The sequence below is a fragment of the Nannobrachium achirus genome, assembly GCF_963921795.1.
Source record: "Nannobrachium achirus genome assembly, chromosome: 22".
Taxonomy (NCBI): Eukaryota; Metazoa; Chordata; class Actinopteri; order Myctophiformes; family Myctophidae; genus Nannobrachium; species Nannobrachium achirus.
The window spans coordinates 37,852,474-37,866,234 of NC_137829.1; the positions used below are offsets into that span (position 1 = coordinate 37,852,474).

General features: G+C 43.0%; 1 protein-coding gene across 1 annotated transcript in view; it reads left to right on the top strand.

Annotated features, from left to right (window-relative positions):
* The window catches only part of epb41l5 (erythrocyte membrane protein band 4.1 like 5), a 95,702-nt gene that overhangs the window by 37,391 nt on the left and 44,550 nt on the right, over positions 1 to 13,761 (top strand). The window contains exons 11-16 of the mRNA XM_080752886.1: positions 636 to 723; positions 7,053 to 7,222; positions 8,625 to 8,728; positions 9,444 to 9,462; positions 10,907 to 10,952; positions 11,500 to 11,618. Of these exons, the coding sequence (XP_080609012.1) occupies positions 636 to 723; positions 7,053 to 7,222; positions 8,625 to 8,728; positions 9,444 to 9,462; positions 10,907 to 10,952; positions 11,500 to 11,618 (546 nt within the window). The remainder of the gene's footprint in view (positions 1 to 635; positions 724 to 7,052; positions 7,223 to 8,624; positions 8,729 to 9,443; positions 9,463 to 10,906; positions 10,953 to 11,499; positions 11,619 to 13,761) is intronic.

Sequence of the window (13,761 nt, forward strand, 5' to 3'; positions counted from 1 at the left end):
ACTTAACCCCTATGGAAGTGTCGCCACTCCGACAATAAGAAGTCAATTTCGGAGTGGCGACATGTCGGAATGGAGAGCGACACCCGGTTGCTTCATGCTTAGGAGAAAGGCTATTTCATCTTTGGGTGGGTGGATGGGTGTTCGCTGTTCGGAGCACAAACAAAGTCTCCCCTGCTCTCACTCTGTCAACCAGCGTGTGTCACCGAGGCGCTGAACATGCATGCATGTGGTTCGCGGCCCCAACAGGAGCGGAATTGGAGCGGAGGACAGTCCTTAATCGCTCCAAGCTGTTCTGGCGCATTTTAAAACTACTTATTAACAGTTACCATTAACCGTTAGTGTTTACCGGTAACCTATTTGGCTATCCCTACAAATGTGATATTCTGAATAGGCCTGTCACATTCTGATAATATATTTTTTGTGTAAAAAAAATGAACCTGAACCCATTAATTTAGAAGTTCGATTGCCAACATAACGAACAGAGTTTCGAATCTCTGATTGTTCGCTTACAGCCCTAGTGGGTGCTTGTATAAACACATTTGTAAGCATGCGTGTGTTCTACCACTGTACCTGTACTGCAGGTGTATGAACTGTATTTGTGTATTTAAATATGTATGTATATTGTTTTATCCCAGGCCTAAGATCACCCGCCTGGACTTTAAGAAGAGCAAGCTGACCCTGGTGGTGGTGGAGGATGATGAACAGGTAAAGGATGATGACCAGGTAAAGCATACTCACACATGCATGACACACGTGCACGCACACACACACACACACACACACACACACACACACACACACACACACACACACACACACACACACACACACACACACACACACACACACACACACACACACACACACACACACACACACACACACATACATACATACACACACACACACACACACACACACACACACACACACACACACACACACACACACACACACACACCCTCGCTGATTCAGAGTGGTTCAAAGACAATACAGCCAACACATTTTACCATGAACTCCCTACACGTTTCATTTTTCATTCAACCTGTATAAAATGTATTGGAGGCACAGGAGATGAACCACAGAATTTATGAATAAACATAATGAGGGTATTGATGCACTTTTAACCAACCGATTCGGCCACGAATCGGCAGCGGAAGGCGGAAAGCGTCTGTTGCCGACAGGGAGCTCATCGGCAGGTTTTCGCTATCGACCAGTATCGACGGAAAACTGGAAGACTGGACTTGCTCAGTTTTGTTGAGTCACCCCTGGCCGTCGGTAGGATTGAGGGATTTGTGGAATGGACCATTAGTTTGCTACTGGTGCAAAACCAAGCCAAAATAAGCCAGACATTTTCCCATCGCTTATTTTTACTAAATAGCATATTCACAATCTCAACTCTCAATTTCCTATACTAATCAACTCCAAAGCAACGCTAGTAATAGTGATGTGTGTTGTATTGGTAAGAGAGAAAAAAATCAAACCTCTGTTCGAAGTGGAGCTGTGTGTGTGTGTGTGTGTGTGTGTGTGTGTGTGTGTGTGTGTGTGTGTGTGTGTGTGGGTGTCTGGCCTGGCCTGAACAACAGCGCCCTCGTGTGGTCACAAAAGGTCCTGTTCAAACTCAACGGGACAGTTCTCACTGGTGAGACAGGACACACATTGCTGCCTATAGCGGAGCTCTGTTCCACACAGCTCCAAAAACACAGCACAGAGTAAAATCTCCGCTTCTCCCGTCCGGTTGCCAGATTCTGTGAGTGAAACAAGCGACCAGGTCTATGAAAACAAGCCCAAAAGAAAACGTCCAGTTTCACCTATTGAGCTCTATTACATTAGCTATTTTCTAAAAGAATGTTGAAAGCAAGGCCAAATAAGCAACTACACTTCAGAAACAAGCCCAAACAAAAGTAACTCACAACTAGCAACCTTATAAGAAAACAGGATCAAAGTTGCTTATAACGAGCATGCGCACAACTGCGTACAGTAACTACAGTCGGCGTGCAGTCGGCTGGAAAAACATTTGCTTAGTTTTTTGCAGTTCTTTGCGGTTCTTTGCAGTCTGTGAACAGTTAGAAAGAGTCTCCTGTAGTATTTTCGGTGTGGAGGCACCTTTAGCTTCATGTATTGGAAATAATCAAAATGCCTTAACAGGATTATAAATACAAACGATAACCAGATGTTTTACATTTTCGCAAAAGAGGGCGTGTTGTAGAAACGGAACCAAATGGACTGTAGATTACAATCCCATAAGGGTATGGTTCTTCACTATCAATAATTTAGCTGGGACCGTCAGGCGTCTCCACAGCCCACGTTGTGAAGCAGTATTGTAAAACATCGTTCAGCTCAGGGCACTCTTGTCTTTTGCTTTTTTACTGATGTAGATAAGGAAAGAACACACTGAATGTTCTCGGCTATTTCAACGCAGATCAAGTTTAAAAACGTGTCCACCACATCTCGTTGGAACGTCTCCTTCCCGTTCTTGTGGATGTTTTACTGAAAGGACAAAGTACAAAATGAGCCGGCCGTAATGATGAACACACTGTACCTGATATGATACCTACTGTATCATCACTGCATAGCATTAGTATTAACCTGTTAAAACCGGGGAAACACCCGTGTCATTTTAGATTTCAGCGCTGGCTATTCAAAAATAGCAGATCTATGAGCTACATATTCCATTTTTGAATTTCTTTGAAAGAAATAACATATATTTAATTATTTGTTCTAGTGGTCCCTGGCGCGCAATTGGAAATCACACCACAGCTCCAGGCGGAGCCGCTCGTTTCGTTTCACCAGCGTCGACAGATAGGGTTAGGTTTTGGCATAGTTTTACTGAGGTTAAGGTTAGGTTTAGGCATAGTTTTACTGAGGTTAGGTTAGGGTTAGGCATAGTTTTACTGAGGTTAGGTTTAGGGTTAGGGTTAGAGTTAGGCATAGTTTTACTGAGGTTAGGGTTAGGGTTAAGGTTAGGTTTAGGTGGTCGGACCACCCGGCACCTCCGCACGGTGCAAAAGAAGCACTCCCTAGCTTCAGTTCAGCCAATCAAAAGCTTCCATGGGCGGGGTTTGCCTGGAGCTGTGGTGTGATTTCCAATAACGCGTCCCTGGCACAAACAATTTCAAAATGGTGGTCCACGGCCCATTTTGGGGGTCATTACTGGAGAAATATACTGATTTAGAAGGCATTTGTAGAATGGCCCTTAGGTCTTAATGGGTTAAATCTATTTGATGGCAGTCCTGCACGGTGTGACTTGATGAGGAATGTGATAAGAAACTTCATGTTTTCTTCTTTTTTTTTTTTTTTTGTCAGATGGTATCGCCTTCTCTTGGGTTTCTGTCCACATAGTTTCATAGCTGCATACGGATCTCAGTCCTAATAAAAGGGCTTTGTTTACCATTGAAAGCCAAACAGGAGGAGTGAGAGTATTGTACCAATGGGGGGGGGGGGGGGGGGGGGTGTGTGTGTGGGGGGGGGGGGGGGGTGTGTGTGTGTGTGTGTGTGTGTGTGTGTGTGTGTGTATAACTGGGCATATTTTCTGTAAGTCACATTTCTGGACTTTACGATTTTACAGTTTTCCTGCTTTTAGTTTTCCAGATTATATATCTAGTGTCCACACACTCTGTGTGCGCGTGTGTGTGTGTGTGTGAGGTTAAGGCCGATGTAATAAAGTAGCCTACTCCCTCAGGCATGTCTGGTATGTACAGCTCTCCTACACACACACCCCTCTGTAATCCTCTGTAAATGTCTTTGATTCGTCTATAATACATATGCACACCGAGGGGCCTCAGCAATGAACTGGGCACAGCGGTTTGTCACCACTTGATCGTTTTCCAACTTTTTTCATGTTGAGGAACCCCAAAATGTATTTGACTTCTTACCCCCCCATCACAAAAATATGTTGTGCCAGGGACCTCCAGAAGCAGAAGATTTGCGTAAAAAATGTTTGCACAAATTTCGAGATATTTCAAAAAATTGCAGATCTACAAGCTCGAGGTGATGCATTATGAGCGTTTCCTTTTTTTGGTCTCTCCATTACTGAGTTATGACAGATTTGAACATTTTGACCTTGGCGTTGGACCTTTTTGACCCAGTAGTTAATCATCTCTTCAGAGGCGTCTCCTGTTCATTCGCACTAAAGAATCCAGCAATCAGTCTCGAGTTAGTTTGTATTTTGTGGAGAAACGTTAAGCTGACAATATGCTGCTGCTGTGCTACAGATTGAGTTCTCTGTTGTACTGCATGGAACTGAGGGATATTGTAGTCTGGTTAAAATCCCTTTCAAGATGCAGTGGCTTGCTGCTCACCCACAGTGACAGGTGGCTGCTTGGAATGCAGACTTTTTACTCCAGGAATGAGACGTCGCGTGTGTGTGTGTGTGTGTGTGTGTGTGTGTGTGTTGTGGTGTCTCTGCATGTATGCACAAGAGTACAATGAAAGGGAACATGTATTTATATGTAGCCTAATTTATGCTTTGTCGCATGATGGTATACAGTAGCTTGCTGAAAATAACTTGATTTTCAAGTGAAAAATGCGAGGTGTTGCATGAATTTGGCATAAAGACAAAGAAGATACAGAACCATCAAATTGAACATGCCTTTGGCACACTGGCATCCAGTATACAACCCAACAAATACACAACTAATACATCAAATATACAAATGCATTATAAAATACATTCCCATAACAGCAACAGGTAGCGATCATGGGCTGTAGTGATTGGGGATTGGCTTATTTAAAATGTTCTTATTTCAAATATCTACTCCAGATGGCACAACCAAATTCTTGTATCCTTTTTCTGTTGTTAATGGTACTCTAAGCAAGGGGTTTTCAAAGTGGGTGACGGGGCACCCTGGGGTGCCGTGACGGTAGTCCAGGGGTGCCGCGAGATCATTTGATAATATTTGGAATTTATTTGGACACTTGAAAAAATATTTAGTATCATTTTAAACTTGAAGTACATTTATTTTCAGTCAGTTCTAACCAAAATGGCTATTATCTCAACGTTTTCCTTGCAACATAATCACTAAAATATCGTCACTGTCGGGCAGAGACCTCGTATCTCCAAGTTTCAAATGTGTACGTCTTTTGGTAAAGCAAAGCCCTGCTTCATCATACAAGACTGTCGCACAAAACTAGTAAAAAAACAGCCGATCTACAAGCATGCGAGGCGTTGTGTGCTTGTAGATCTGCTGTTTTCACTAGCTTAGTACATTTTATAGATGATAATAAAACGAACGGTTTTGGACATACAAGGTTTCCACCCGACAACGACGATATGCTATAAATATAAGGTGCTGGGATTGAAAATTATAATGTAGGGGTGCCTCGGATTAAAACAATATTCATTGGGGTGCCCTGAGACAAAAAAGTTTGGGAACCCCTGCTCTAAGCCTCCTTTCTGATGGTACCAGCTGAAGTTACCTTTTACCTACCTTGGTTATGGAGCGGTTGTTTATATGTCCTGATTCCTGAAGTTGAAAGTGTTTGTCTCCATTGATCTTACTAGTCTGGTAGGGCTGTCACAATTAGGACATTTTACATGACGATTAATTGTCACTCAAATAATTGCGATTAACGATTTAATTGTGTTTTTTGTCGTTGACAATTACATTTCTGTTTGTCTTTTAGGCTTTGAAGTTGCACATGGTAGATATGACACATAACCTAAATGTACAAAGAAATTACTGACATATTTGACAACTTTATACTTAAAAAATAACTTTTGCGACGCGTTGTGAGCTTGTAGATCTGCTATTTCCACTACTTTTGAAAGTGTTTGAAACTATATTAACATTTCTCAACATGGAAACGATTATGACGATTATGCGAAATAATTGTGATTACCTCAAATAATTGCGATTAGACGATTATGTAATAATTGTGACAGCCTGGGTGAGCTTGTTCCCCCATTTCTGTTAGGTTCTCATACCAGGAGTTAAAAGTAAGAACACGCTCAGTGAGTGACCGGAGAATGTTATCACTTTTAACTCATTTGCTGCTTTTTAAAAAATCTCTTTGAAGTTCCAGGATGCCCCCAGTCTCCATAGACTTCCATGTAATTCATAGTGCACAGATCATGCACGCCCTTGCCTAGATCATGCACCACGTTCTTTTCAAAACAAAAAAATCCGCTTGGAAATCCGTTCAGGCATTCATGAGATAGCAGCCATTATGTTTTCTTCATATGTAAACAAACATGGCTGCCATGTTTGAAAGATGGGGTTGGTATGGGGGTTAAACATGCAATTTCACAATCATTTTTGGAGGTCCATTTTTTTTTAAACTGCCCAAAACTCTGAAAACGGGAAACTTTTGGTAAAGCAGTGAATGAGTTGACATCGTCTCCTGTTATGGGAGTGTAGAAACTAGAAAGTGAAGAAAATAACAATTGGAAGAGATGGGAATGTGCATGTTGGATGGGTTCCAGTCAGCCAGTAGGCTTCTACCAGGGCCAGGCTTCCATCCAGACCACCATGTGAAATCACATTAATGAGCCAAGCAGCACCTGCACTCACTGCAGCACAGCCATCATCCACAACCCCCCCTGTATCCCTCTACCTCCAAAGCATAGCAATTAGAGCTCTGGAGTAGAGAAACCATGCTAACTATGTAGCTGGCATCTATCTAAACGAGTCCACAAAAAGCTTTGCTGTTATTTATTGTATTTATTATTTGTATTTTCAACTTGATCCTGTGTTAATCAATGAATGCAGAACAAGTGTGTGAGAGAGACGTTTGCCATTTGGAAGGATGCTCACCCCAAACATAAACGTCTCTGTCGGGTGGAATGTCATAAAAGTTTCAGGAGTCACATTTTAAAACCGCTCAAAACTCCTCGCTTGTGGATCTGCTACTTTTGCTACTTTTGTGTGACGCAGTAGTATGAACAAGCATACAAGTTAAAATATGGAGATAATACTTTTCTTCAACGATATACTGTGTCGTACATGTAAGGCACTATGGATAAAAGCGTTAAGTGGCACTTAAGGATCAGTTGATGAATATGTATAGCTTCATGTCCATATTCACAACCTACCCTCCTATCTCTTACGCAGGGTAAAGAGCAGGAGCATACGTTTGTCTTCAGGATGGATCATCCGAAGGCCTGCAAGCACCTGTGGAAGTGTGCGGTGGAGCACCATGCCTTCTTCAGGCTGAGGGGACCGGTGCAGAACAACTCCGCCCGGTCCGGCTTCATTCGCATGGGCTCGAGATTCAGATACAGGTAATGCGCGCACATACATACTTAAGCAATATTACACGAGAGGGTGTGCTTTATATCATGATTATCGGCACGCCAGTGTTCATGTAGGCATCGCCTACGGAAACACTAATAGCTAGCCGGCAGCTCTTTCGCAACTGGCACAGCTGATATCTTTGTTTGATGAGACCTGTTCCATAATGCCATTATCATCACGGGTAGATGGCTATTTCAACCAATCAGATTGCTTCGTTGTAAATTTGTTTGGTTATATAATAGATTTTAAATGCCATATTTCTTATGAGTTAGGGATTCAGGCGGGGATGAGTCTCTAGAAGAGCCTATCAAATGAGCCTCAAGATACAAACACTGTACATGGGCGATGTTCAGACTCGTACACATACATATAAAGTCAGGCTGCATACAGGCTGCGTTTTGATGTAGTTTTCTGATATATTTACGCACATGCGAGACAGATTCTTCCTCAAACCTCAAACATGGCACACCCGTTTGGCTTGTGCTGGTCTCCTGCAGACACAAATCCACTCGCAGTAGTTTATACATTATCAGGCTAAAACTCCACATTGTCAAACATACTGCAGCAGTACAGTGTTGTGTTTAAACATTAGCCAGTTGGATAAGCAGTGGCGGCCTGCCTCTCCCCCTCTCTGTGCTGTTGGTTTAACTGTGGGGGTTGCAGGGTTTGTTGTTCCTGAGAGGTTATCGCTTGGATGGACATGGAGTTCACCAGGGGTCATCTGCACTGCCCGTTTGGTCACGTCCAGCGATACTGTACATGTGCTAGGTCTGCTCTGTACTCTGTGAGAGTCCAGCGATACTGTACATGTGCTGGGTCTGCTCTGTACTCTGTGAGATTGCACTGAAGCAATATTACACGAGTGGGTGTGCTTTACCGTGATTATCGGCACACCAGCGTTGCTGCAAATGCCCATAATCACGGCAAAGCACACCCTCTCGTGTAATATTGCGATTATACAACAATTACCCTTAAAACAAAACACGTCTAATCCATTTCATTGTAATTAAGATATTCGATAGAAATGTGTAATCTTTAATGCCACATTTAACTACTGTGTCCCCGAACTCCCCATTCAAACTGCTGGCGTAGCTTGGCATAGTGCTGGGACAGGACCCGGCACACCGGGCACAGTGTGCAGGGTTTTGTTGATTAGGCCAGTGCCGTAATGCTCGTTATCATCACGGGTAGATGGCTGTTTCAACCAATCGGATTGCTTCATCGGAACTACCTGTTGTATATTGAGATTTCTGCACTGCTGTCAGTGAAAGTTGCTGTCCTTACATTCAATGACTGAAGAAAAGCTCATTCATTAAAGGTGTCACATTCCTGCAATGGATGTTGTTGCGTCTGAACGAAATTATATACATTTTGTGTGTCCGTCCGCAGTGGAAAGACGGAATACCAGACCACCAAGGCCAACAAAGCACGGCGTTCAGCCTCCTTCGAGAGGCGGCCCAGTCGACGCTACTCCAGAAGAACCATGCAGAGAGGTGATCTGAACACACATGCTTGCACATACAGTACACACACACGTAACCCATTAAGACCTTAGACCCATTGTACCGATGCCTTCTAAATCAGTAGTTCTTCTCATACGTTTTCGGGCCAAGGACCCCCAAATGGCACGGTTTGAATGGGTTAAGCATTGCGGTATGCTGCATTCACTGGCAGATACAAACATAGCTGATTTACAAGCTCACGGTGTATTGCGTTGCGACGGGTTTTAATCTTGTAGATCGGCTACTTTTTTGTCTTGGTATTCTCCCCCAGAATATGTATGCTGGGGTTCAAATGCTGAAGAGAACTCAAAATGCTCACTCGTTCCTTATATCGTCGCTGTCGCGCGGAAACTTTTTTCTTTTTTAACTTTTTGTGTTTTTTTTTTTTTTTTTTGCTTTTGTTTAGTTTTTTTGTAAATGAATGCCATTATACTTGATCATAATACAAAGTCACACAAAATCATCAATCGGCGTTTCGAGCTTGTCGATCTGCTACTTTTGTTGTTTGTGAATTTGAATCCTGAAAAGTAACGGTTTTGGACATACATGAGGTTTCCACCCGTCAGAGACGATATTGCAGAATGGAAACAGGCACCTCATATAATCACACTTCCTTTCTTATCATTATTTTATGACCACGCTGTACAGTGCCACTGTATCTGTGCAATACACACTCACTGTTTGTTCTCTCTCTGTGTTTTTGCAGGTCCACACAAACCCTACGAGTGAGTACACTGCTATCTGAACACAGTGTTATGGGACCGTTTACTGTTAAAAACCAATACAATGACATCAACATCAGCTAGGATTTTTTTGGCCCTTAAAGTCAATACTGTGTAACTCCTTTCATTTTTGATAATAATCTTTTCGTGCAAATGACGGTACCGGAAATGTATTCATGTATGTATTTCAATTTCTTTATTTGGGTCCACATTTATAAAATACAATGCAAGGGACACACATATTCTTCAGTTGCTTCTGATGTCCCACATGCTTGAAACAACATGTATCAGTGCATGAATCCAAACAAGTCCAGGCTGTACAGAATCAACACTTGAGCTTATTCACAGTCAATATTTGTCATACATTTCAGTCTACTACCTATAATGGAGGAGATTGAGTGATAAGTTGCAAGCTGCTTTGCCCTATACCTGGACAACCCCAAAATCCTCAGGCCCCTGACCACTAGCCTGTGGACACACACACACACACACACACACACACACACACACACACACACAGTCATCCAGTCTGATCATAAGACCCGGCTATAATCTTGTTACTAAGGTAGTCTTGTGTTATTAGGGTTACGTGTGGTCTAACGACGGTGATGTAATTCATACTGTAGCAGCTAGAAGCCCTCCTGGGATCAGTTGAGTCAACCCTTTGAAAAGATGAATGGGAAGCATTCCAGGGATGTTCAATCACCTCTGATTGCACAGCTCTGTAACAAGCCTGGGGGCTGTTTGAATCCTTAATGGTTAATACATTACTAACCATCATTTACTGAGCATGCTATCGATTACTCTGGCTGATAAGCCTGTTATATGCCTTAATGCATTATAATTGCCCTCTTTGTGTATCATTATTTTATGCTTTAACTATTGAAAAATAGCAGATATACAAGCTCACAGCGCGGCACCGAGTGCCGCGCTGCAAGCTTGTAGATCTGCTGTTTTTGAAAAATCGTGAAAATTTGAATTTTGACCCGATTCTATAAGTGTCTTTTGAATCCTTCTAATATTTTGACATATTTTTCAAAAAATAGCAGATCTACAAGCTCGCAGCGCGGCACTCGGTGCCGCGCTGTGAGCTTGTATATCTGCTATTTTTCACTGGTTAAAGCATTCAATAATTCTTGAAATGAAAAACATCTTAAATTGTTTTAGAAATACATCATCTTTTATTCAAGGGGAACAACACCCGTCGCAAGTTGATATCATTTGTCCATTTGTGGTTCAGCCCTATGGAATGTATGGAATGCATTCCAAAAAAACAACATAATACAACTCAAAACAAAGGTTTTTTATTTTATTAACACATGCATTATTATTAAGTCAGTGTAATCTTTTACAGTGGTATTAACACAAAACTATCAGCAGACTTTCTAAGGCACCCTGAATTGTCATCTGTGATTAAAAATATGAATGTCCCTCTCCTTGCCCCCAGGCCCCTGTCACACAACAATGGCGTCAACCCCAGCAAAGACAGCAAGGTAAGGGGCCACACCTCCTGCTCAGAAGAGCCTGGATCAGTAGTGCTTCTCAACTCTATAGCGCAGTGGTTCTCAACCAGTGGTCCTTGGGGCGGTTCCAGGTGGTCCCCAGCTAAATGATGGAGAGTTGGTAACCACATGGACCCCTTATACAGTAGATCTTTAACTCTTGAGAGGGTAAAATGAAACCCCATTGGATTTCATTTTAACCCTAACCCAAGTTATGGTATTGTTAAACATTTGCAATACTTAATCTTTAAGAAGTCTACACAATTAGTGAATGTAGAATTATTGTTATTTTTATCAATGTTTGCCTGTTCTCTCCTATGGTAGGCCTACCACATCAATACGGTTTGGAATTGTGGACAAAATCATATCCAAAGATAACAAAAATATTCTTTTTCGTTTTGTGTCTGAGAGGCTAAATCTCAATCTCAAATGGTGGTCCGTGGATCAAATGCCGAATAAATAATGGACCTTGTTATGAACATTGTTGAAAACAACTGCCATAGACTAGAGCATTTACACCAAGTTGTCTTCTCCTCAGAGTCCTTTGTCCAGAGGAGCGTGGTCCGCCATGCCCGTCGTCAGTCCAGTCGCGGCCTCTGCTTGTGGACCAATGGAGATCGAGGCTCTTCCTAGGAGTCCAGGAGGAGAGAAGAGGAGGTGGGTGCTGCTGCTAGCGCTAGTCTGTTCGTTTTGGCATTATTATACACACATGCCGTTAGGGGTGGGCGATATGGTGATAATTATCGTGGAGACGATACAATGTCTCCACGATATGCCTTTTCAGAGGTATCGTATATATCGTGATACAATTGAGGGAGCCTTGTAAACAATCCTGTTGAACTGTTAATACAGAGATTCATTGCAGAATTCAATTTAAACCTGCATTTTGGTCTAAATCAGTAGTTCTCAAACTTTAAAATGTCAAGGTCTCCACTTAACTCTGACAGTATACCAGTAAGCGACCGTAGGTCACTTATCTCCACAAATAGGGCAAAAATTTGTTTTGCCAAAATCTTCCTGATCCATGTTGATGACATGAGTGTAGACATACTGTGTAGTGATTTTCGTGATTTTAGGGCAAAATCTGTAGGAGCAGTGTCCAAAAATGTGTTTTTAAAAATCGGCCTGGAGGTGGCGCTATATGGGAGAGATTCATGTTGATGGGATGAGTGTAGACATACTGTGTACCGATTTGCGTGATTTTAGGGCAAAAATTGTAGGAGCAGTGTCCAAAAATGTGTTTTGCAAGAATCGGCCTCATGGTGGCGCTAGAAGAGGGCCATGTGAGAAATGAGGGGTGGGGTCTCCGCGCCGCCAAGGCGGACGAATAGGTACCGGCCCCGGCTGTCCCGGTCGCTCCTAGCCGGAGTTACGGCATTTTATGTGAGCTGCAGTGTAGGGGGTCCTCCACTGGGGGCGCCACCACTTTTGCATCCGTTCTGGAGCACCAGGAGTCGGTGGTCCCCGGGAATTCCCCGTGAGCAGCCCCGTTGGGGTGGTCATTTGGTCAGTTTAGCACATTTGGTCATTTTTTACATCTGGGGGTCCCCCAGGGACCTGGGGGTCCCTGGAGCTCCGGGGGTCCTTGGAGGTTGTAGTTTGGCAGGTAAAGGGCCATTTATAGTTAAGGATGGATGATTTTGTGTACGTTTGGGGTTGCGGAGGAACTTACGGTAATTGCGTCGACATGCATAGTTCCGTCCGTTCTCTGTGTTATATACGGTTCAATTACATACTGTATCCCAGGGGTCCTCAATAGGCGGACCGCGGTCCATGTCCGGACCCAGGCGCACCTCCGTCCGGACCGCGGCACATTTCTGAGAAATCTCCGCACAGTTGTATCTGACGATCGGACTGACTGTGTGTGATTTGTGTTTGTGCGTGGGTGTGTATGTGCTGTGCTCATTCGCTCAAACACATACACAGGCTCACAAGACACACCCCGTCCCCTACGCCAATTTGCAAGCCCACAAAGCGTCGCGGGTGCAACGTGCTGTGGGCTTGTAGATCAAAGGTTTTCCTTCCCTCCGAAGCAGTCTGCTCTCCATGCTGCTCCCCCCTCCCCTCCCCTCTCCACACACTCATGCCGCTCGCTGCCTGAAAAAGTTGCTAAAACCTCTTGGAAACCATTGCTCCCACTGGATTAATAACTTAGAGATCTTCTACCTTTGGCTGTTCAATTGGAGAGGACAACAGCAACACATTAATATCCACGATGTAAGGCTCCAACTGCTTGCATTAGACGAGAAATGGTCGCGAAACTCGCGATGCGTGATCATGCGTCTTTAACAATGTGATGTGTCGTCGCATATTATTGCCAGCTATCCTAGGCTGTGTTAGGTTAATAACTATGACTCGTTGACCCTGATTTGACTGGCCATTTGACATAGGCAGCACAGTCTGGCTTGTGCAGTACGCGTGTCAACTGAATGTCAAGTAATCCTCTCCCCCTCACGCTAAGTTTCACTTTATTTTCCATTCTGAACGACAAGCCTAATATTGCATTTATGCTCTTTAGTTTCCAATAATTAAACTATAAGCCAGTGTTTTATTGCTACACAATGAATGTAAATAATGTAGCCTACTCTACATGCATAAATAATTATCCATTCATCCATCCATCCATCTTCAACCGCTTATCCAGCATCGGGTAGCAGGGGTAACAGTTCCAACTGAGATTTCCAAAGTTCCAAATAATAATAATAATAATTAAAATAAACAATTCTAATGATTATAATAAACATACATAGGCCTACATACAGTACATACTGTATTAATGTATCCGCCTTATTTCGCCTTC